The 24,342-nt window shown below is 37.9% G+C and overlaps 3 protein-coding genes across 6 annotated transcripts in view; all 3 read right to left on the bottom strand.

Annotated features, from left to right (window-relative positions):
• LOC144663756 (uncharacterized) overlaps window positions 1-24,342 on the bottom strand; it is a 99,119-nt gene that overhangs the window by 61,767 nt on the left and 13,010 nt on the right. The gene's annotated exons all lie outside the window — the stretch shown is intronic.
• Window positions 1,094-19,485, bottom strand: LOC144663730 (tumor necrosis factor receptor superfamily member 16-like). Of its 2 annotated transcripts, none has more exons than XM_078524772.1 (7): window positions 19,195-19,485; window positions 7,102-7,263; window positions 6,381-6,626; window positions 5,301-5,463; window positions 4,596-4,790; window positions 3,608-3,793; window positions 1,094-1,785 (listed from the first exon to the last, which is right to left on the bottom strand). In XM_078524772.1, exons 1-7 carry the CDS (start codon window positions 19,210-19,212, stop codon window positions 1,508-1,510), a joined length of 1,248 nt encoding a protein of 415 aa, XP_078380898.1. In that variant the 5' UTR covers window positions 19,213-19,485; the 3' UTR covers window positions 1,094-1,507. The 2 variants fall into 2 exon arrangements, with proteins under 2 accessions (XP_078380898.1, XP_078380897.1); XM_078524771.1 differs by lacking the exon at window positions 19,195-19,485 and adding an exon at window positions 10,858-11,023.
• Window positions 21,480-24,342, bottom strand: part of LOC144663697 (thioredoxin domain-containing protein 16-like) — a 28,687-nt gene continuing 25,824 nt past the window's right edge. For both annotated transcript variants that reach the window (XM_078524726.1, XM_078524728.1), the window contains 3 exons: window positions 24,237-24,330; window positions 23,543-23,636; window positions 21,480-22,645 (listed from right to left, as the gene is read on the bottom strand). In XM_078524726.1, coding sequence (XP_078380852.1) covers window positions 22,395-22,645; window positions 23,543-23,636; window positions 24,237-24,330 — 439 coding nt within the window. In that variant the 3' untranslated portion in view covers window positions 21,480-22,394. The remainder of the gene's footprint in view (window positions 22,646-23,542; window positions 23,637-24,236; window positions 24,331-24,342) is intronic.

Genomic DNA, 24,342 nt, shown 5'->3' with positions numbered 1-24,342 from the left:
CAGCTGGCTTTTCTGGCCTTGGCAGCTCTAAACCTTTACCTAAGTCTTTGTTTTCAGGTGAAATTTCAGCCGGATTTAAGTTCTATTTCAGCTGGTTAAATTAGCCGGCAGCAGGCCCTTAGCAACATCCCTGTGTATCAATTAGAAACATTCAGAAGTGACCTTTTTCCGCGAATTTGTTGCTTGGGCGGACTGTATACTTGATTTACCCAGCCAGTACGTAATGTGTAGCAGATGTTGGGCTTTTATTTGGTGAAAATTCAGTTTTTCAGAATTATTTTTTAACAATTAATATTTACAACAATACCATTACAAATATACTCTTTTCAAAAGCCTTCATTTTTTTTTCTTACGATTTAAACCAAAACAATTCTTCTACAACTATGTCTCGTATCGTCCAAAAATACATTCTTTTATAAAGGACATAACGTGCAAAAACATTTCAGTCTTTGAGCAAACTATATAAAAATAAACGACTCCTATTTCGAACTTGTTCCTTTTTTGTCCTTTTTACACTGTATATTTTTAATTTGAACCTTTTGACCATATATTTTTCCTTTTTTCCTCCAAATTTTCATTATCATTTTCTTGCAACGTAATTTATAAAAAAAATTTCAGTTCTATTTCATTTGACTCGATATTTTTCACTTTTCCTTGGTTTTTGATATTCCAGATGTACATTTATAAACTTTAAATTAAACTCTTTTCATTTACAATCAGCGTTGAAACATGTGAGTAGCAAAATAGCATTTTATAAATTACTGGTTTGTGTTCATCAAGCGCCTTTTTTAGCTTGACGAGTGGTTTACCTCTTAGCGGCATGTTGCGAAGGCCAGATATATGAGAAAAGTCACTTACTTTTAAAACTATTAACTATAACTTACTTTTATATATACATCTCTACTTAACGCGAGTTAACAGACGCCCTCTTCACGTGCTAAGTTATCACCGTTCGTGAAACGCCTCCAAAATTCTATATTGATGACCTAGCTTTGACGTAGCTCTACGTAGGAACCGTTGCTTCACACTCCCCTACAAAAACTTTGAATTCAAAATATGACAATCACTAATTATTCTTTCACTTTTTGCGTAATTTTGTTTTTCTCTTCTTAGGGTACCCACCCTTCTCCGTTCTGGGAAACAGCAGTGCTCTAGTTGTTCGCTTTGTAAACAGCGCGAAATTTCTACGCGTTAGTTCAACCATAAAATAAGTTCAAGAAACAAACGACTCGGCTATAAACGGGTAAAAATGTGCCTTCCTGTGAAGGGGAATGTTTCACAGAAAATGTTCAACCAATTGCCTTAAGATCTATGGTGCTTTTTTGGTTAATCTTTAGCTTGGTTCTGCCATAATATCAAGACTTTTCAACTTGAAGTTGAACAAAATGGTTGCGTATACGTATAGCGAAAAAACAAACGAGGTTTCTCGACGCAGAACTTCTAAAGTAATCATCTGAAGTCTAGCATATCGTCGCTTTGACATCACAGTTCCTCTTTGAGCAGATCTTTATGTATCCCACTGCTTAAGGACTTCCAAACAATCGTCTCGCTTCATTTTTTTCAAGATGTTGATTAGGATGTCGACCGTTGAGCCATCTCGTTGTCCCCATTCCCCTAGCAGTCTCTGCGTGGCCTCCTCTGGACAAAGTTCCAGGTTTTTCACCTCATTTGCAGTGAATTTGAGATGACCAGCCAGAGTTATCCAGTTTTTGCTGGACTTTGGGTTGAGGAGCAGCCCCAAATCGACAAAAACATTCCCGGGAAGTTCCCGAACTAAAATCTTACCTACGACAAAATAACAGAAACGAACACGGCATGAAAATTGGGATTTACGTGAAATTAAAGGTGGTTAAATCTGGTTTAAAGTTGGTTATCCAACTTAACACCATCAATGAAATGTTTTTAAAGGTGAGTAAACTAATCTTTACGCTACCATGTGTAAATGTGATTTAAAGTTGGTGTAAAGAAGTCTCATTACCCTGCCTTTAAAATTAACTTGAGTGTAATGCTGGCATAAAGGTCAGCTTTAAAAAAAATTAAAAAGTTAGCGTAAAGCTGATTAAATTCCAAATTTATGCCAGCTTTACTTGAACTTTACACCACAGTAAAGTTGTGTTTTCATGCTGTGGTAAGGTCAGCATTATGTTTGAAAGACATGTCGACTCAGCGACAAAACGATCGACTAATTCTCTGGTTTTCAGTAAAATGTTTTACTGTTCATCAGTTTGGGCCAGTACAACAAAGAAAAACATTGCTCGATTTCAGAAAGTGCAAAACTTTGCGGCTAGGGTTGCCACCTGGACAAGAAAATTTGACCACATCATCCTTTCGTTAAAGCAACTCCATTGGTTGCCAGTTGCTTGGCAGCTTGAAGTCAGAGACGCTGTAATGGCTTTAAAATGTTTGAGCGGACTAGCCCAGCATATTTGCGCAGCAAATTTATTCTTGATTTTCATGTTACGTCACAAAATTCTGAAATAAAAATTCACTAGGCCTTCTAAATTTTCGTTGTCATTAGACGTAAGATAAACTAAAAATATATATTTTTGCAAATTTCCAGATCGATAGTGTCATTCGTTTTCTCTACAGAGCATTTTGAATATTTGAGTTTTCCGTCGTAATGTGACATCAAGCTGAGTGCCGTGACAAAACTGTTTTGTTTGAAAAAAGGCCTTTCCTTTCCATTTTCTGCAGATTGAACATTTCAGATATAATAAGTGGTATTTATGTGAAACTGTACTAGCTCATGAGCCAAAGATTGCCGACCGTGTTGTAAACAGTATGAGTTCCAGATAACTCGCGAACGGTACACCGCACAGACCTGAAACTTGGAGAAATTGTTTATCTATTTATCGTCTATAATATTTAAAATTCATAGCTTCTGTCGTTGAATGGTTTTGAATTTATTTTTTGATTGCGTGACAGTGAAAACCAGCAGAGCTGATGTTAATTCTCTCAATACTAGACACAGAAACAAGTTGGTCGTACCGTTATTCAAAACAGCTACCGGCCAGCAATCATTTGTATTTAGAGCTACTCGGCTTTGAAATGAATTACCTCGGACTCTAACAGATGTGAACAGTTTGAGTTATTTTAAGGCTGCTATTAAGAGTCGCGCTTGGAAGAATTTTATGGATTTATAAAACCCTTTTATACGTAGACCTTTTATAATAGGATGATTTTTATTTCTTTTTAACTGTACATTTTTAAAACATGTTATTGTAATTTGACACCGAAAACCCATTTTTATTGGAGTGGCAAAAATAATCTTATCTTTAGAGCGTTTTTCACTTGAGTGTCGAAAGTAAATTGCGTTTGCTTCGGTTTTGCATTACTACGCTTAGTAATTGGCTTAAAAATCTCGCGTCACTTTCTCAGCCAATCAGGAGTTATATCAAAACCAATCGTGACTCGCTCGCGCACGTTTTTCCGCGCTTCGTGTCAGCTACATGTATTTGCTTCGAGTTTTGATTGGTTCACTGGATTGTCTGTGTCCTTTGTGATTGGCCAGAGTAATTACTTTGGTTTTGGTTTTACGGCACTCAATTGAAAACTGCTCTATCTTTATCTTTAACAAGAAACACAGCATTTACAGGGTCATACTTACTTTTACCATTTCCTATACTAACACCCTGTAATGAGCCGCTACTCCCCTGGGAGTCGGAATCTCGTTGATGGCCGCTTTGCTTGGAGTTGTTCGTCCGCCTGCCTCGAAGCCCGTGCGAGGAGCGCGCGTGTGCGGGCGTCTCGGCTGTTGTTGGTGGAACGAAATCATATTTTGTTTCTTCCATTTCTGAAAGAAAATAATAAAATTAAAAAAAGTTAAACTTTAATATCTGGGTGCTATATCACAAGGGATCACTTCTGGGATCATTTTGTAGTCTCTTTTGCAGGCGTTTGTGTCACCATCACGAAACGATTTTTCCGGTTTGCATGACAGCATTGCGTGACAGACCTTATTAATAATGGTATTAAAGGGAAGAACTTGTTCCATGCAACTCACCAATTACGTCATGGCTTGAGCATTGTACTGTTAAGGCCTTGGTACACAATACTGCTTACAATGCCTACATTGCAGCGCGTGTTCAGGTACATGTTTTGAGTGGGTATGTGCCGCCCGGGTCTCCAAAGTAGCACCCCGTTTTAGAAAGAATTTGCATCCAAAATGATACCCTAGGACGTTTCGGCGTCATTCTGTCGCCATTAACAAATGCAAATTATAAAGTTGTAATTTTAGAATATATAGCAGTCTGAGTGTCAAAAATGAAACGAATAATGTCAGTTGATTGGGAAAATGTCAGCTAATTAAAAAGTTTCCCACGGATGGAGTCTGCTTGCGTATTTAGGGTTGGTCTGATTTCCTTGATAAATAGCATTTCATATATCAGACATTCCAACTTGCCTCTGCATTTTTTCAGGATGTTAGCCCAAAATCAGGACCTCGTTAGGCGGCACATACCCATATAGGTATTTTGGGGGAGTCCCCCCACCCCGGCACTTACATAAACATTGCAGGCGGAGATTGCACAGTACGGACTGGAAATCACCTTTTAATAGAACAAAGGTTGGTCGCCTTTATTCCTGCCACTATGTACCTGAGTGGTTGTTAGCTTCGTTTTCCTCGTCACCACGCCGCCTCCTCCACAAGCAATATATAGCGAACACAATAACAATAACAAATACCACGGCGAAGGAAATCCCAAGAACGTAAATTAAATTTTTGTTCTCCTCATTTTTAATAGGTTGTAGCGAGTTTCCACCGTTTGTTGGTGCAGAGGCCGTGAATGGAGCTGCAAAAAATGAAACACAGTACTTGTTGCTCTGTGATTGGTAATAATAAAAAAATATTCGCCTTATCCAAATGAAAACCAACCGAAAATTATTCAGACTACTTGTTTAACCACGATTGGTTCCGGCTACATATATTTTTCCGAGTCTTTATTGGCTAACTGATGTAAATACTTTGAATCTAAACTATTGTGAGCCACCTTAATTTTGCTTTTAAATATCGGCCCCACGCTTCTCGCATAAGGCGCGCGTGGAAAAACACGCGTGAGGCGTGAAGCGTGAAACGTGAGGCGCGAGACGTAAAGCGTGAGGCGTGAGGCGTGAAGTGCGAAGCGTGAGGCGTGAAGATTGAAGCGCAAGACCATGTTCCTCTTGTTTTCCACTATCTTATAACCTGTTTAAGAGTGAGTTCAGGGCCGGGTTGTTCAAAGCCCGAGAAGGCTATTCTAGGATTAGCGTGAATTTTTATTTCAGTTTTGATCTGCTGACACCGCTGTTAAAAATACTCTTACCTGTTGGTACCGTATTTGATGCTTGGACGGTGTGTGTTACATTTGCTCTCTGGCATATTGTATCCCGTGATGCATTGCATTCTTCTAGTACAATGCCACCTGGCTCACATTTGGAGCATTGAATGCAATGCTCTTCATAACTTTCTTTACTAGAGAAGGTTCCCTATACAAGCAAAAAATAATAATAATTGATAAATTGCCTTTTTCTGACAATAGTACATTCAAACAATCTAATTGACATTGTGTCGTCTTTGTTGCCGTACAAAACAGCCTTAAAATTGGAAAAAGTGAAAGTTACAATAGAGTTTCGGATAATGAGATTAAAAAAATAATATTGAGGAAGATTACGAATGCCCAACTTGTGCTGAACTAAAATTGAGCTCTTGCATTCTTGGCCTCCTTTGCAGCCGTCACGCAACGATCCTCAAGCGTTGCGTGAAGGTGACCCCCAGAAAAAAAGAACGAGAAATAAATAGACCTAAGCTGCGGGCTACAAAAGACCGTATTTTTGCTATCACTTGCTAGAGCCTTAGTGACAGGACGTGATACGAATCTCAAGATTCAGTCAGGCATTTAATAAATAGGAGCTACATTGAAGAACTCCACATCCAATGCTGAAATAAGACATAATCATGCCTTTTTTAACAGGCCAAAGCATACTCGTTCTTGCATACTAAAGAATGAGGACCAAACTCTAGTTGGAAGGCGAATTTCAGTTTTGAATCTAACCGATCACCGATCACACAACCTCCTTATTACATTTTGTGTTGAAAACACTCAGCAACGAGTCGCATGTCTGCACATACCTTCGAACTCCATTACAAGGGACGGCTATTTTAACTATTTCTGTCGGAATAAAGCCTTAAGACTACTTGATAAGCCCAAAAAGTCGTATGGTTAGATGAAGAGAGATTGATAGAAAATAACGAAATGAAAAAAGCGATTTCGCACGTTTTCCATTTCTTCAGACATATAGAAATAAGGTCTTTTTGTAGCACTAAAATCTAGAAGAATTCAAAGCTTCCCCGTATAGTCAGCTATAGGGAGAACCCACGAGAGAAGTATTACTGGTATACTAACCTTTGGACACGGCTGACACTTGGTATTACTTGTTTGTGTGCACTGCGACACTACCCCCTCCCCCACGGTACATTTACGACAATCCATACAAAAGAGAAAAGCTGGGTCGTGATATTTTCCGGGCGCACAGCCACATTCTCTGTTATGGCTTGGCTCGCATGAGACCAGTGCAACTTGCGAAGGACCGCACTTCCTACAAGGCTCACATTGCGTTATGTTGTTTATTTTATCCATGTATGTTTCTCGCTGTTCAAAGGAAAAGGACAAAATAAGTACAATTAGCATAACCCAGTGACTGACTTTAAAGCAAACTTGCAATCTGATTGGCTAGTTTTGCGTAAACAGCTAGAGGGTTTGCTCTCGGTTTTTATTGGCTTTTAATAGTTGGCGTTTTGCGAACTTCCAGCCGATAGAAACCTCGAGCTTGCACTGTTATTGTTATTAACATTGGCTTTTGCGCGTCTAATCTAATGCAAGATTATATGTACTTTCCACATCGATTGCGTTCTTAGAAATTCGCACAAGGACCAAAAATTAACGGGTAGTACACGACGATCTGTATCAAAACAGTTTATTTTACCTCTTGGAGAGGGCCAAACGCGCTGTAAGCGGGCATTACTTTAGAATTTGGCACGTTGCATAGACCAAACATAGCGCTGAAAGATATAATTAAGTAAGTAGCCTGTAAAGTAACTGAACATATATCAATAAGAAATCTTACCGGGCATGGCTCACAAAAAGAGCTGCCTTTGCTCTCGTTGCATGGATGTTTCAAGAACGTTCCCACTGGACAGAATTTACAGCAGAAATTAAGGTTGTCGAACATGTCGTCCGGGCAGTTGAGTGCATACATCGTGCCCAGGAGGGCGGAAACAATGAAAATCTAAAACGAAAGATAAATATGTATTAAGAATAACAGATTTAGCCAGAAATAGTATAAAACTGTCCATCACTGTAGCAAAAGATGGTGACAATTGTTATATTTCTAACTTTTAAGGTGAAAATATCTATAGACATACATTCAAATGCGCCATAAAATTGAAACAATAAAAAAAATAATAAAATTAATTATTACCTATTTTCGCGGGAACTTAATCTCGCGAAAATGGAACGTTTTTTTTCGCAGGACTTGATTTTCACGATTTGGCCGAAAATACGTTAAAAGCGTTAAAAAATGCGTTAAAGAAGTTTAAAAATAAATTCGCGGGTCTTAAATTTCGCGATTTTGTGAAAATCAAATATAATAAAACAATTCAAGACTAGAAAATCTAATTGCTAAAAGAGCAAAATCTTAAAGTTATGGAACAATCAAGGCCCGAGGTAACAACGTGTAGGCAGCGCGTTTAAAAATGCGTGCAAGCTTACACACATAGAAAAGACTTTAGCTGCGGGCTACAAAAGACCGTAACATTGCCATCACTTGCTAGAGCCTTACAGGACGTGATACGAATCTTACGGTTAAAAAGAATATAGGAAGTACATGGTTTAACTCCACTTCTCAAACTCATTAATAATTCATCAAGTTACAAAGAAAATCATAAACGTGAAGGAGGTTTGGATACCCGGTCTTAATTAGCATAGATTTTTTACGATATTTCTCCGTTTACTCCGTAGTTTTTGTTTCGATTGAGAAGATATATCAAACCCTCGGGACAGTGTTTCATCGGCTATCCAAACACCTCGAGTTTCGTTAAAAATACTCCGCTGCCCGTCGTATTTTCAACTCTTTTCTCGGTGTTTGGATATCCCGATGAAACAATGTCACTTGTGTTGTATGTTTCCTCCAATCCTGAAAAAAAGACAGAATCATGCCTTTGCAAAATATAACCTTTTCGTAAAAAATGTTGTGGTTATTCATCGTGGTAGAGTACAATAATAATTAAGTGTTTTTCGTTTGTCTAACGATGTAGTCACGTGTGATGGAGATCGCGACGTTTCGACTGCACACTACTAGTCTTCATCAGGCGATAAGGTCGACTGGTTGTGCGTGAACTTATAAAACACGCTGCCGCGCTGTGATTGGTTGGTTTTCAACAGCTGTGATTGGTGCATTTCGATCCTCACTGTTTCTGTGTCCTGTTGTTCCCTCAGCGGTCCGCTGTCGTCCGGTTCTCCTGTTGTTGTGTTTTTTGATCGTGGGCATCCATGCTTCAGAACCGTGACCCACGTGATCGTGACCCACACTGGTACAAACGCAGGGTCAAAGAGGCAATTCACATAAGACTTTACCCCAATAATATCAACAGGGATAATGAAACTACTCTCCTTGGTACATATATAGAGGATATTACATGGTTGGGCGGAGATATGAAATTTATCTTCGAGTGTTCAAATCGATATCTCTTGAGTGAGCGCAGCGAACGAGTGGGATATCGATTTGAACACCAGAAGATAAATTTCATATCTCCAAGCAACCATGTAATATTCTGTTTATTATATAAACCTACTAATTACGATGTTTTTGACGATTTTCCGAAGATTGCCGACCATTTTCCGAAGATTTGCAAAATGTTGTCCGAAGGTCGTACGAATGTTTCCGAAAGTTTTCCGAAGATTGCCGAGGAAGATCCGAAGATGTTTCGACTTAATATCGATTTACTTTGGCTTATTCAGTATTGAAACACGGCAAACTTGTCAGAAAATGTTTCAAAATCGATATCTTCACACGTGAAAATAACATGTTATTTTCACAAGTGAAGATATGATTTTTTCGCGCGAAAGATTACCTGGTAATTCACTGATGTTTATATAATAATAATCGTGACCGTCTCCTTCACGGCCATGTTAGCTCAAGAAGACCTTTTATAATTCAAACACGATGTTAAACGATATACCGCTCGGCTCACTGTAAAAAGTTTAAAATGATTCGTTAAATGTTTCACATGCATGCATTCGTGCATATATTTCCGATGTATACCGAGCATTTCATTGTGTTATATAAGTACTGTAAGTTATAATATTGAAAAAATGTTAGTAGCTGTATAAAACTGTAATTGTATTGTAAGCATTGTAAGTAGTGAAAGTATTCGTGCTGTGAGTAGTTTTTTTGTGTGCTGTAGTGAAAGAAAAATATATCGAGCATTTTGTAAAGGCAACAGTTAGTTAGCCGAATTTCCCCTGAACAGCGCAAATACAGTTAATTCCTAATAGTTGATAACCATTTCCTCTAAAAGAGCTTGAAACATTAAATTATTATAATCATCTCAACATGAACGCATTTAAAATAATTTTCAAGAGGTTTGTTCACTATCCTGAATTTTAGCAATCTCCTCTCAGCTTTGTACAAATCTATCTAAATTTTCCACAAGAATTTCGGTGTCAGGTAAGCGGCGAGTGTTCATTATATTCCTCAGTTACTTGAAAATTTGTAGCAAGATTGTGAATGTGTGCCTTCAATTTAGAAAAAGACAACGGTGCAACAAAAATATCGCCAGTGTATACATTGCAATGCAGTCACACGCATAAAAGTTTCCACAGCTCGTTCATGCAACAAACATCGGCTATCTAAACATGCTAAACATCTCGAATTTCGTTGAAAATAGTCCGCTGCGCGTTGTATTCAGTTTTCAACTCTCTTCTCGATGTTTGAATTTCCCGATAAAAACACTGTCTCTTGTTGTGATATATATATTTCCTCCAATGCTGAAAAAGACATAATAATGGTGATGCTTTTTTAACAGACGTTTTTGACAGACAGAGTTTTACTTGAAAATTTGTACCAAGATTGTGAATTTGGTCCTTCAATTAAGACAAAGACAACGGTGCAACAAGCAGTCACGAGCATAAAACTGCCACAGCTCGTTTATGTAACAAACATTTCAACATTTAAAAGGCTTACATTTTGTACTGAGGGAATCATGCGAATTACAGCACTGTAATTTGTGAAATTTATTCGCCTCCAAAGGCCAAACATTTCATCACTAACTGAAGGCAAAGTGCAGCAAAATGAACGAACTTAGGTGAAATGAATAGCCTGGATTCTACAGAGTGCTACAGAAAAACGAATTGGCGGATAAAGGTTGTGAAATACTTGCTATCAACAATAAATTTCACTGGCAACCTCAGCAAATGATTCGTTCCTTTGAAATACCTGCAGAATTTTTGCGTTATATAGTTGGCAATAATCAGAACAAAAGCAGTTTGAGTTACGAGGTCCTTTCTTGCCGTTCACTAGTCTGACTCCGATGCTATCGATTCTGCCCCAGCCGAGGCCGATTCTACACTCTCTGAATTCACTGATTAAAGTTGTGTTTATGTTACATATAGCTAACAAATTAGCGAATTCAAAGCATATTTTTCAATTCTGTGCTCGTAGTTTTGTCTAACGCTCCCTTCGTTTCACGTTAAGCTATTGTTAAACTATATACTCTCCAAGGAAACAACGAAAACGGAACATCATTTACAAATTCATTGGAGCAACATGAATGGACATAAAAGGCAAAAATTTTCGCTGTCTACAAAAAATTCTTGTACTTACTGCTATAAGTTGAATATCGTGTTGCATCTGCCGAATTTTAAGCTTTTCCCTTCTTCCGAGAGCCATATTTTCGGTTTCGAAAGCAATGCACAACTTACCGACCTCGAGTCTTTTAAACGGCGTTGTAATGTCACGAGTGCACGCAAGGGCTTGTTCTAAACCTTTCACTTGAACCCCAACACAAAACCTCCCTATGTGATTCTTATAAGCTGGAAAAGTTAGTTTCTGTCGAAATTATTGTCCCTTTATTCATTCAAGAATGAAGTAGAATTTAGATTAGAAACCACCAGATTAAAAAACAACGCAGGCGAAATTATCATACAGCAAAGATCGATTTTGGCAAGATGCCCTCTTTCACCTTTTAACAGCCAAGAAAAACTTTTGACTGCATTTTTATAAATCTGTTTTGATTGCGGGGGCCTAAATAAACAAATGTTCATCCTCTTACTTCAATTAAACGCTAAATTTAGAACAACGTGAAAACCTCTAACCAAAGATTATAAAAATAACATGTTTAAGCACAGGTAGCCCAAGCTCCTAAAGGAGCCGTCAACATATAGACCACATACGACATTGCGTAATAACGTTATTATAAGGGTTTGTATGGGAATATAACGATCGTAAAAAATAGTTCAAAATAGAGGAAAAATATCCAATAAAATTCACTTAACTATCCTCTTCTGTCTATATCTTGTGTTTCTATGCCGTTTGGAGGCGATTTGAAGCCATTTCAGTGGGTTTTAGGTTCGCTGGTTTCCTATCATTTAAGGGTTTGTATGGGAATATAACGATCGTAAAAAATAATTCAAAATAAAGGGGAAAATATCCGATAAAATCGACTTACCTATCCTCTTCTATGCAAATCTTTTGTTTCTATGCCGTTTGGGGGCGTTTAGAAGCGATTCCAGTGGGTTTTAGGTTCGCTGGTTTCCTCTCTATATATAATTCCTCAAGGTAGGGCACTCGAGTGCCGAAGGCCAGCAGATCGACTGAAGGAATTCAGCCATAAATTCCCCCAGGCTCCGAGGCCCAAATTCCCCAGGCACCGCCGATAGTTGCTTTAACCATTTCTGTGCTTCATCTGATAAATCGCCCCCGGGCAATTAGCTTGCAAATGTCACAAGGCTTTTCCATCGAGGCCGTTGAACATGCGTTGACTGTGTGATCCGTGCAGGGGTTTGAAAATGCTTAGCGACCCGGCCTTTTGGTTCAAATACCTGCGGACCCCACGGTAGAAGGGATAATGTTCACCGCACGGTAATAACATTACATTATCCCTTCTCCTGTGGGGTCCGCAGGTAATTGAACCAAAAGGCCGGGTCGCTAAGCATTTCAACCCTTCGTGCACGGATCACACAGTCAACGCATGTTTCAACGGCTCTCGATGGAAAAGCCTTGTGACATTTGCAAGCTAAATTTGCTCCTTGGCGGGCGATTATCGATGAGCACAGTGGTCACTTCGGCGGTGCTCTGGGCATTTGGGCAATCGGGCTGGGGCGAATTTATGGCTGTTCCTTCAGTCGATCTGCTGGCCTCGGCACTCGGTGCCCTACCTGAGGAATTATATATAGAGAGGAAACCAGCGAACCTAAAACCCACTGGAATCGCTTCAAAACGCCCCCAAACGGCATAGAAACACAAGATTTACATAGAAGAGGATAGGTAAGTCGATTTTGTCGGATATTTTCCCCTTTATTTTGAATTTTTTTTTTACGATCGTTGTTCCCATACAAACCCTAAATGATAGGAAACCAGCGAACCTAAAACCCACTGAAATGGCTTCAAATCGCCTCCAAACGGCATAGAAACACAAGATATAGACAGAAGAGGATAGTTAAGTGAATTTTATTGGATATTTTTCCTCTATTTTGAACTATTTTTTACGATCGTTATATTCCCATACAAACCCTTATAATAACGTTATTACGCAATGTCGTATGTGGTCTATATGTTGACGGCTCCTTTAGGAGCTTGGGCTACCTGTGGTTTAAGTTGCACGATTTTTTTTTCGAAGTTCTCTGAAAGCCAACCTTGAGCAAACTAGGTGAGCAATTACACGCGCCGGTCATAAAAGTGTTTATTTTTATAGTAACAGTCATTATTTCTCATCTTAAGGTGGCTGGTAACGGTTTCCAGCATTTTCCAGCTCTTATACTTTGACGGGTCATTACTACAAATCTTTATCAGTTGATGCTACAATAATGGTATGAAATTAATGCCCAATGATTGGTGAATATGTTTTGGTTATTTTCATGACGTCAGTGGTTACTATAGCAATAGTATAACCTGTTAAAAACACCTTTAATTTTGTCTTTAAGTGCTTATAACTCAAAAACGAGCTCGGTGACCCCTATTTTTTATTATTGAACATTGATCAGCATGTTAAGATACAACTTTTTGCAAAGTTTTAAAAAATTCTACGAAGCGGTTTCAGAGCCACCTTAAATTTTCAAATATTTAAGGTGGCTCTGAAACCGCTTCGTAGAAATTTTTTTAACTTTGCAAAAAGTTGTATCTTAACATGCTGATCAATGTTCAATAATAAAAAATAGGGGTCACCGAGCTCGTTTTTGAGTTATAAGCACTTAAAGACAAAATTAAAGGTGTTTTTAACAGGTTATACTATTGCTATAGTAACCACTGACGTCATGAAAATAACCAAAACATATTCACCAATCATTGGGCATTAATTTCATACCATTATTGTAGCATCAACTGATAAAGATTTGTAGTAATGACCCGTCAAAGTATAAGAGCTGGAAAGTGCTGGAAACCGTTACCAGCCACCTTAACTAAAATCATAATAATTTGGTTTAAAGAGTAGGCTTGTATATATTATACTCGGTTGATTTCTTTTCTTTACTTTCTCTCTTTCGTATGAGCTTTTATAGCTACTCTGTAAATCCGAGGTTTAAATAAAGTCGATGTATGCATGATGTTTGTATGTATCCATGCACTTGCGAGAAAACGCAGAGAAATAGAAGTATCTACATGCAAATGGAATGTCACTCTATAACATGTCGACACAAAACATTTATGTTGTTGGCGATTTTAGTGCGAGAACATGTGGTACCCTTTAATATTTTTCTACAAGTGCAACAATTACAAATACATTGCTAGCCGCTTAATATGCTGGCCAATCGTTTCATACAGTACAGGATAACTTTAGAAAAATTAACTTTCACATACATGTAAGGACTTTCTGAGATATATGTCACAGAATCAATATTCAATCACTTCGCCGTTGTACAAAATTACTTTCTAATAAAAGAGAATCCTCAAAGTTATCAGGTAAACTAAGGTACTAAAGAAAAACACCAATAATGTCCTAGTAAAACAAAACGAACAAAGCTCAGGTCCAATTCATGGTTACGATTCTAGACAAAGATTCGTTCAGGGTTTTATAAACTACTCCTAGCAGCAATTGTAGAAAATCAGGATTTTTTCTCAGTTATTCAGAATTGGCATTGCCGAAAGAGAAGTAACAAGGAAAACTGACGGCTGAATGTCAAGAAAATAATTATTTGTTTGAGAATTTCTCTTCGTTTAACTCCTTCAACTAAGACGTTGGTTTTAATAAACTTAAGAAACAATTATTCTTGCATTTAACTACTTTTTAGAAACCAAACTATCCGCAGACAGCAAAGTAATCGATAAAATAAAAATAAATGACGGTCTAGCTGTGAAAGGTAAGGTGAATTTTAATGCTGACGAACTTAGCACGTCTTCCTCTGGTCGCTTACACCCGAGAAGAGACGAATTGAATTTCAGACGTCTTCCTCTGACCGCTTACTTCGAAGAAGAGCCCGGACGACGTCTTTTCTCGGGTGTACGCGACCACGAATTCAGTTTGGTCTACTTCGCTGCGAAAACCAAAAGCGAAAACTTTACTCAGGAACACAAAGGAAAACTAGAGAGAAATCGACACACTTTGTCACATTAGTTTATAAAACAGTTCAATTCAGTTTCAGTCATGAAGTCACGGCCAAATTATAAACCTTACATTTCAAATAAGGACTCGCAATGAAGTTGAAAGGTTTAGAAGGAGTAGAAACATTTTGTAACAGACACAGAAAAGCAAAGCAACAAAAAATCGTAGCTCAGTATTTTCATGACAGCGCAGGGAAATGGGTTTCTTTCCCCTTCTTTGCGGAGCTGCGAAATTCTCTGTGAAACATTATTAGAAACCTTTTGCATGCAAATGAGAATAAAGGTTCGAAAATGAAAGGTATGCCGGTATGATACGCCATTTTGGTGGACCGAGAGACTACAAGTCTTTGTGAAAGAACAATAAAGAATTCAATCGTTGAAATGGTTACTATATGTATAACTGAAGCTGCATGCTTCGCTTGATTACTATAAACCGCAATAAAATGATTCCTCGCTTTGCCGGCGTGTCCTTTGTACTGAAAATAAACTTTGACGAAATGTTTGGGGACTAACAAACGCATCTAATATTAAAGTCTAAATCGGACATACACTATAATCGTTTGTTTCAAAAAACATAATTTGATACACAAGGGCTTGCTGAAACCCTGCCCTAAATCTTCGAAAGGAACTCTCAAAATGTTGACAAAATGCAAGCGAGCTTCAGTCATCTACGATCGAATTTAATTAACCACAACGAATAAGTTTCTAATGAGCTAACTCTGTGACTTTATTTTCTTACTTCACTATTATCGTTTGCTTTAAAAAACATAATTTAATACACAAGGGCTTGCTGAAACCCTGCCCTAAAGGTTCGAAAGGAACTCTCAAAATGTTGACAAAATGCAAGCGAGCTTCAGTCACCTACGATCGAATTTAATTTCCCAAACCGAATAAGTTTCTAATGAGCTTTTTTTGTGACTTTATATTCTTACTTAAACTATAATCGTTTGCTTTAAAAAACATAATTTGATACACAAGGGCTTGCTGAAACCCTGCCCTAAAGGTTCGAAAGGAACTCTCAAAATGTTGACAAAATGCAAGCGAGCTTCAGTCACCTACGATCGAATTTAATTTCCCACACCGAATAAGTTTCTAATGAGTTAACTTTGTGACTTTATATTCTTACTTACACTACATGTATAATCGTTTGCTTTAAAAAAAAAACATAATTTGATACACAACGGCTTCCGAAACCCTGCCCTAAAGTTTCGAAAGGAACGCTCAAAATGTTGACAAAATGCAAGCGCGCTTCTGTCGCCCCTTGATCGAATTTAATTTCCCTCACCTAATAAGTTTCTAATGAGCTAACTCTGTGACTTTATATTCTTAATTACACTATAATCGTTTGCTTTAAAAAACATAATTTGATACACAAGGGCTTGCTGAAACCCTGCCCTAAAGCTTCGAAAGGAACTCGCAAAATGTTGACAATTACTTAATGCAAGCGAGCTTCAGTCACCTTCGTTCAAATCTAGTCAGTCCCACACCGAAAAAAATTCTAATGAGCTAACTCTGTGACTTTTTATTCTAACTTATCGTAACTGCAGTGTCAAAATAATTATACAAAACATCATGTTGCTTTCAAGAAGACGTAAAGTAATTTCTTGACTCAGTCGTTTTCGCAGCTTTAATAACTATTTGTAAGAATAATACCAAACGTTTCTTGAGAACGCTAAGTTAAAAATTTTCCTATGAGCAATTTTCCTTTATATATACGGTATCATGAAATTTAGTAATATATAAACGATTTGTTTTGATAACCTTTAATTTAAATTGTTACTCAGTCACTATACCTTCAGCTAAGCAGTTTATTTCATGTTGTTTTCTCTCGTCTTCACAGATTTTGGAACTTTGCCGACCCGGGTAGCAGATTAAATTAGATTTGCCTTTAATATCATTGCTGTAACCGGCTTTAATTCTATTTGCTCTAACATATACAGCAATCACAGAAGCCAACTGAAAACCAGAACATGCAGAGAACACAAGCAATTTACTGGGTTTAAAAACGTTTCGAGACCTGCAAAATCGTAGCAGGGCAACCTTTCTCCTTGAAAATAAAACTGAGATTTAGTCGTCAGGTTTCATCGAGATCTAGGCTCTAGAGAAAAAGCTATTAGAGCTCAACCTCATAAGATTTTTATACCAGATGTCTTAGTCAAATAACAAACTTTACTGAAAAAATGCGAGTAAAAGATGTGTTACATTTCTTGGGGTTAAAAGTACAGTGAATCGAGCGGTGTTTCAGCTAGCGGCCTTGAAAAAGGAAACCTTTAAACGGAAATCTCATTCTATTTCTAAACAGCAACTGCAAAAAAAATGCAACTTACAATTCGTGACTTTGTGTTGAGAACCCAAAGGCAGTCAAATATAAATCGCTTACAAATCCTACTTGTGTAAAGTTTTAATACCGTAAGCTATGAGATATCAGGCGCCTTTACGACGGTTTAACTTTCCATATTATCTGTCTATTTCCGAGTTGTTTTGAAGTATTAAACTCAAAACAAGCTGAAAAACATGAATTTAGAAACCAATTTATTTGTTAACAGTGACAAAATTAATTTAATGCGTTAGGAATACGTGCATTTCCCTTAAACGTGACGTCTTCAACCCACGCGCTGTTATCCGGAAACGAAACGAAAATGGACTAGACTATTTACGGCGTGAAAATATTAAACGTACACGATATTGGCAAACAAAAATGTGTTTTGAAAATTGTCACTTTGTGTAACTTTGCATGCATATAAAAAAGTAAACCTCGATTTTAAGAAAATCGTTTCCCCCTGTTTTATATATTTGAAACGAAAGCGAAAGGAGCAAAGTGCAAGAAAAAGATATTGAAGTCCGAAGACTGATTGTGTCTGAATTTACATTCAAAACACAAGGAGGTCGACTTTATCGCCGCAACACCGATCGACTGCAGGTCAAATTTGAGAAAAACAAAGCTTTAAAGAAGTTATTTTTATTGAAAATAAAGACAACAGATTTCGATGTCATCGATAATTCTCGTATTTTATACCCAACCGTGAAATACAGTAGGGGTCTAAACGATGTTTGTCAAAGTAAAGTTATCTCCTTTGTTTCGTCATTAGCAGTGTGGTTAAACTATTTCTGCTTCGGTCTGATGCAATGTTAACAAAATATTACCGATCTATAAAACCGTGAAGGATCTGATTTATAACAAGAAACTTGTTGAATAAAAATAACTTTTAAGTATTTTCTACAAGTAAGAGGTCAAAGAGGAAAAAGCGAAACTGACAAATTTACATTCGATAGCAAGCACTTGCCTTTTCTTTGGGCATGTGTTTGATACTGAATATTTCAAGTTTCTTTTGAAACGATTCTGTAAGCGTTTTTGTATTCGAAGTCAAAATAAAGCCAAACTTTATAGTCTTTATCTTCGTTCTTTTAAGTAAAGATATTGAGCAAAATAAGTCGATGATTATGACCCATAAGTTGAGTTTAAATTCACTGAATATTCGAGACTGATCGATTCTCAATTAACTTAATATACCATGAAATGTCATGCGAATACTCTAATACCTGATGCAAAATAAATCGAAAAACTCATACACACTTCAATCTTGTTAGAAAAACCTCTCTTTAGTAATATAGAAGCTGAAATTGAGTCCATTTACGGTAAGAGTACAACGTTGTTTTATACATCGATATCTCACACTTCACAAAGCACAGCACGGGACGAATAAATTATATTTGGTGTAGACAGCGAGAAATTCTTTTGAGTTTGGTTGTCGTTATAGAGTTTTCAAAGCGAAAATATTTATATTTGAGAATTACTAGTGTTTCTTGAACCGTTAAAAGCTGTACATTGCCTCTTAAAATCGAGTTAACACGAAGCGGACCTCGCAGCCTAAAAATTGCTGACTAGTTACATTTTTTCTAACAAAATAGATTCCATCAAAACACTGTGTAAAACTAAGTATATTTACGTCAAATGCCCTTAGAACACTCCATTTTAGGCTTTAGAAGTAGTAAATAGTTATTATTTCTCTCTCAAATGGGCAAGTTACAACTTGTCTGGACTCAAGCGAAATTTGCAACAACGTCAAAAGTGGACACGAGTTCCCATTTCCGTCACTCAAATCGAAGGTAAACGCTGCCTCGTTTGACCTTATAAAATACTCACAAAAAAGCTCAAGATTTTAGACGCAAGCGGTGATATTTTGTAGTTTAAACTGGCAACAATAAACAGTAAAAGTTTCTAAAAATATCGCTGATTCCATTCTACGAGCACGATGCATTTTTTCCACAAAAACAATGCTGCACATTTAAGCGCGCGTAGATAACTTTTGCATGTTCGGTAGTAAGTTATGCATTTTGTAGGCAACTAACAAAGGTTTGCTTAGCATGTACTCGGAAGGAAAATCACATAAATGCATGTGCACTCACCAAAATTTTAAACTCCATTGCGACGATGACTTTGAGATCGTTACAGATCCGCTTTTCGCCGGTCCAACGCCACGTTCAGTCGTGTAACGCGGTTGATTGGTCAAAGATCAATTAGCCAATTACAAAACCCATATACAATACACATGCTATAGCCGATGTCAATAAAACATCACAATCTCTTTCACCTCAAACAAACACGCAACTCGCCGTAACACAACCAGTTGCGGGAAAGATCGTTTCTTTGCGAGCGCGATAAAGGCATGTTGCGAAGAATTTTCTTTTTGCAACGAGACTCTTTGGCGTTAACTCGATCATTCGGTTCAAAGGACGCTTTCCAGAAGAAAAGAACTTTGTTTTGACAGGACAAGTCCGGGCACGTTCCCTTTGCTAGCTTCTCATTGGCGGAAATGAACACTGGTGTGACACACGTAAGCGAGCGACCCCCAAGGGATTTCACAATGGCACTGAATTTGCATTTGTAAAGGGTTTACTTCAAAACAGAAAACAACATTCTTTGGGAATTTCAAATTCTCGCACGGCGTTTCGTAAATGTAAGTGTCGAAGGGTAAAATATTCTGATTTCTCAAAGATCAACATTTACAGACTGTCTTGCAACGCGATGTGTACATTGAAATCGAGAAAAGTCAGTCATTAATTTTAATAACAGACAACCGATTTGTGTCATGTCATCACACATGCAGAATATGTTTGTTATTTCTCTGAAAAGCTTGTTCTAGCGTCTGGTATTCGTTCAGATCGGCTGTCAGCCTAGAAATTCTATCATTATTGAGCAATAATAATTTTCCCACCGTATTTCTGTGCACTGTTGGGTTACAAAAAGACAGATGTTTTGTGTCTCAGTCTTTCGCGTGACTGGCCGTAAAATGGATTACAAATGGTCACAAATGGCGAATATGTTTTGCTTTTAAGTAAAAAGGTAACCCCTTGTATAAATGCAAAATCTAGCAGGGTAGTTTTTTGCCCTCGAAATTTTCACTTCTCAAGTAAGCCCGATTTCGATTTATCAATTTTTGAACGATCACATGTATACGTTATTTCATCAACCCTGTCCCGGCCTAATTTCCCGTGAAATTAAAAACAGCAGACACTTTTATTAGCCAGATGCATGAGCCATTTGAAGAGCATTTTGCTCGTAAAAAATACGATTTATTACAAAATTGCGTACACTTCGAAGTATTGCGGACCTCAGATTTGTTTTTACCCGCGGGTATGCGGGAAACTACGGGCAAACCCTCACGTTCGCGTGTCACTAAAATAACAATGTTGTATACAAAAGCGGAAAAAATCTCATTGAACTGTAACAACGCACTTGAAGGACTCTGCACGCGCGTTCTTCAAAACAAGGAACAGGTCTCTTAAAACGTAGACAACACAGTATTGCGGTATTCGGTCCGTCAAATATTTGGTCAGTATATCCGAGTCGGGTTTGAGCGAAAAAAGTGCGAAATAAACTTAGATCTGTCCTAGACGTAAACGATTCTGTTGCTACGCCAATAGAAAACGATCACAAAAAAGAAAAATAAATAACAAAACAAAATAAAGTTATGCAAGGCAAAATTCAGTCTGGTGGAGGCTCTACTTCTAATTTTTGAGGCTACTGCCTTGCCTCTGTTTTCAATTTTTGAATTAAACAGGAAGAACTTTGCTGACTGCGACTGAGGCAGGAAATTTACTTTATAATTTATTGTGAGGCGAATTCTATTGGAACAGCCACATGACTGTTTCGAATGGTCAAAACATCATTTGTTAACGTTCGTCACTCAAGGCGCAGAGGGAGGTGTGTCGTGACCAGCCAATCACAAGAAAATAAATGGCAATTCCTTAGCTTACCTATCGTTTATAAGCAAAGATGGAAATGAAAGCATAGTGCACTGCAACTTGTGAATACAAGTCAAACCTTTAGAGCAGAACGGAAGGTAAGGGGTAGAGAGGGGGTGATTAAACTGTACTGTCACGATATAACGAGCTATTCACATACAAAAAGAAAGCTGATGTCCCAGCAGGTCATAGTATATAGAATATCGGTCTTTGATTTGTTGCAATATGCAATGACTACTATTTTGCGTTTGTACCGGTTTTTACTGTGTCCCTTTTTTGTTTCGAATAAACAGGAATCCCCCCGAAATCTCTTTTAGGTTAGCGGGTGTCCCGCAGGTACGCAACGCGTGCAAAGCGGGCGAAGCACTGCTAGGTAAAAATTGGCACAAAGAACTGAAACAAACCCGCATTTATCATGCAGACATACTTCAAGATTGAGCCCTTGGTTTGCTTCGGGAAAGAAAATAACTTTATTTGCTCAAGATTACATACATCATTTGCTTGAGATAACGCAAATTAAAATAGTAAGCTACCTAATCAAAAATTACAGATTCATTTATCAGTAATTCAAATTCAGAGACAACTTTTATCTTCGGACGAAATTCTGGGCCTGCAGTGCTGCAGTAAGCGATTGCTAAGCAACACGGCGGGCACGCAGCAGTCAAACGCGCGGTGCGAGAGAATTTCCCGCCAAAACTTCCGCTAACAAACACAAATATCTGTCTCAAATGTACCAACGCTTCGACTTTAAAGCCTAAGTGGAAACATTTACTGACCGAAAACTTAAATTACGTACGTCAAATCTGCAAAAAAATTTAGTTATATCTACCAGTATTTTGGCTCGTGTTGTGGTATGTGCTTATCGCAACATTTTTTCTTACAAACTTCTTTTACACAATGCCAGTCGGGGAAACAAGTGCCAGTTGATGGCGACATCACTTCTCCGAGAACTGACTAAGCCCGCGGTTTTCGTCCCAGAAGTTGCTAAGCAACATGACGAATTTGTACTCGCGATTGCTTTCGGAGTACTCGATAGCGCTCGCGTTAGTTTTTGATTGGATGAAATAATTCGGACCCTTTTCGAGTGCTTCAACGAAGATTTGCTAAAACCGGCGCTTATTCCCCCGACTGATGCTGCAAATTTTTACAAAAACAGTCGGGGCAGTATAAAGCGGAAGTGGCGTTGAGGTTTTGAGTTTGACCGCTGACCCACACGAGTGCTCAGTATTTCCGCGAAGATTTCCAAGAAATGATACATACATCCACAACTAAAAGATAAAGTCTGCTCCAACTCGAGGAGCGTACAAATCTTTCACGCATAATAAATTAAAATACATTATATTTTATTTCAGAGTATTGGTTTAGAGTTCATCTCGTGATGAACTCTTCACTTCCGGTCGCCTAAGGCGACTTGATTTCTTCTCTTCGATCTTTTCAGCTTCCGGCGAAGGCGAAGGCCAGTCTGGCTCTTCCTCTACGTCTTTATCAAAGAATTCTTCCAGTTTCTGCTGTTTCAGCCTTTTTCTTTCTTTTTCTTCTTCCTCCTCGTCTATCATTTTTAGGAAATCGTACCCCTCCAATTGTGGCTTCCATTCCCCTTTCGCAAAAAGTCCTGTGGACGAGAAGCGAACGGAAAGTTACGAATATCAACGAAGTTTTCCGAAGTCGCTTCCTGCATTTCATTAACTAGCCTTTCTAATGAGCCAATCACAGCGTTCTCGAATTGTGCAGTTAACCAATCAGAACTCGCGAGGAGACCTTGCAGCGGACGCCCAAGCGCGGGAAAGTCAGGAACCCAATTGACGACTGAGTTCGTTTTCGCTTCCAATTGGCCGAAAAAACAAGTGTTTTTGATTGGTCAAAGCATAATACAGGAGTCTTCACCAAACAGCAAACCAAATTCAACACATTACAAGTTTCGAAAGTCCGTTGATAATTGCTTTTAAGTCGATTCAGTGTCTTAAAAAATGACAGGTTTTTTCAAAGGCGTGATCTCTTCATACGGGAGGTGTGTTGTTAGCCTGGGGACATGCTATCCACCCGGGGAAAAGTATAGGGGAAAAGAACAAGAGCGATATTCCCCGTGTAAAAACCCTGCTCGCAGACTGTTGCGTTATGCTGGGTTTTTCTATCGAGCGTTTTTCAGGGTTTGGTTTACTCAGAGATGGTGTTAGTCTAGGAGATTTCCAGGGTACAATGACAAAAATTCCAGGACCGAGAATTCAGGAATTTCATGCTGAAGTTTTCACTGACTTACTTTAGAAAAAGCTTTGACAGCAATTTCATTTGTTTTGTTTTTTAATATAACTATAAAATTACAGGAGTTTTCCAGGAGAAGGTGTTAAAAATTAAAGAGAATATTTTAACTATTTTTTTTAGGGCTTAGGAAGAAAATTTAAAAATTCAAAGAGTTTTCGAGAAATTCCAGAAACAATGCGTTCGTTGGTTAATAGATTGATTCAAATGCGGTAGAGTTTTTTTTTTCTATAGAATTGTAACTATCACTCACCCGTCGGCTGCACTTTCCCAGAGAGAATATCTTCAACCCAGCTTTTCACGGCTGCAGGTTTGGTAACCTCTTCTTTAAAGTGATATACGGCTCCCTAAAAGAGCACATCAAATGTGTAACATTAGCAGCAAATGACGAAAAGCACTTAATAGCAGGGAAGTTTTTTCGACAAGCTAATAACTCTTATTTTATAACAGGGGTAGAAAGATTAAACCCTTAAAAAATTCAGGCTTGTAATTATATTTTTTAATGTTAGTTTCGATGATTAAGTGTTACACCAATAAAATGTCCCCTAGTTGATGAATTTCGTTAATCTCACTAACCGTCTGCTTGTGACAATGTACTGACATGGTAAAGAGAATTTACATTTTAGCCACACTTGGGACATAAAGATCGAGATGACAGACTTTGCCTCTTAGATACATAGATTTAAAGTTATTTATTTAATTTTCCTTTCGATCACAACATAGATTCTCCTTCTAACAACTGTACATTTCTTTCAGTGTTGGTTTGAAGAATTTGGTTTTCTTTAACTAAATCCACGTGAAGCCAGCCTCATTTCCACAGAACACCATGTCCAATTCAGGACACATTGTGATTCTTAAACGACGCTTTTTCCGTGTCATTATCGCCACTATACACCAGCAATACTTACAATACTAGGATTACATTACAAAACCAATATTGGACCAACCTTAGCATGATTTACCAGAACCAATGCGGGAAGAGCCTCGCTGCTTCCGGTGTAAGATTTCAAGATCTCGGCGTTTACATCATTGTTTGAATAACTGAAACATCAA

The sequence above is a fragment of the Oculina patagonica genome, chromosome 8, assembly GCF_052425735.1.
Source record: "Oculina patagonica isolate OP01 chromosome 8, crgOcupat, whole genome shotgun sequence".
Classification (NCBI taxonomy): Eukaryota; Metazoa; Cnidaria; class Anthozoa; order Scleractinia; family Oculinidae; genus Oculina; species Oculina patagonica.
Note: the sequence above shows the minus strand (reverse complement) of the source record. Positions and strands in the feature narration are given on the sequence as shown.

Bases quoted from the DNA above. Each gene is read 5' to 3' on its own strand.
- LOC144663730 (XM_078524771.1), bottom strand. From the start codon at position 10,923: ATGGCTCTCGGAAGAAGGGAAAAGCTTAAAATTCGGCAGATGCAACAC. The intron at 7,264-10,857 runs GTAAGTACAAGA...CTTTCGTTTTAG, and splicing joins ACGATATTCAACTTATAGCA to ATTTTCATTGTTTCCGCCCT. The intron at 6,627-7,101 runs GTAAGATTTCTT...TCCTTTGAACAG, and splicing joins CTTTTTGTGAGCCATGCCCG to CGAGAAACATACATGGATAA.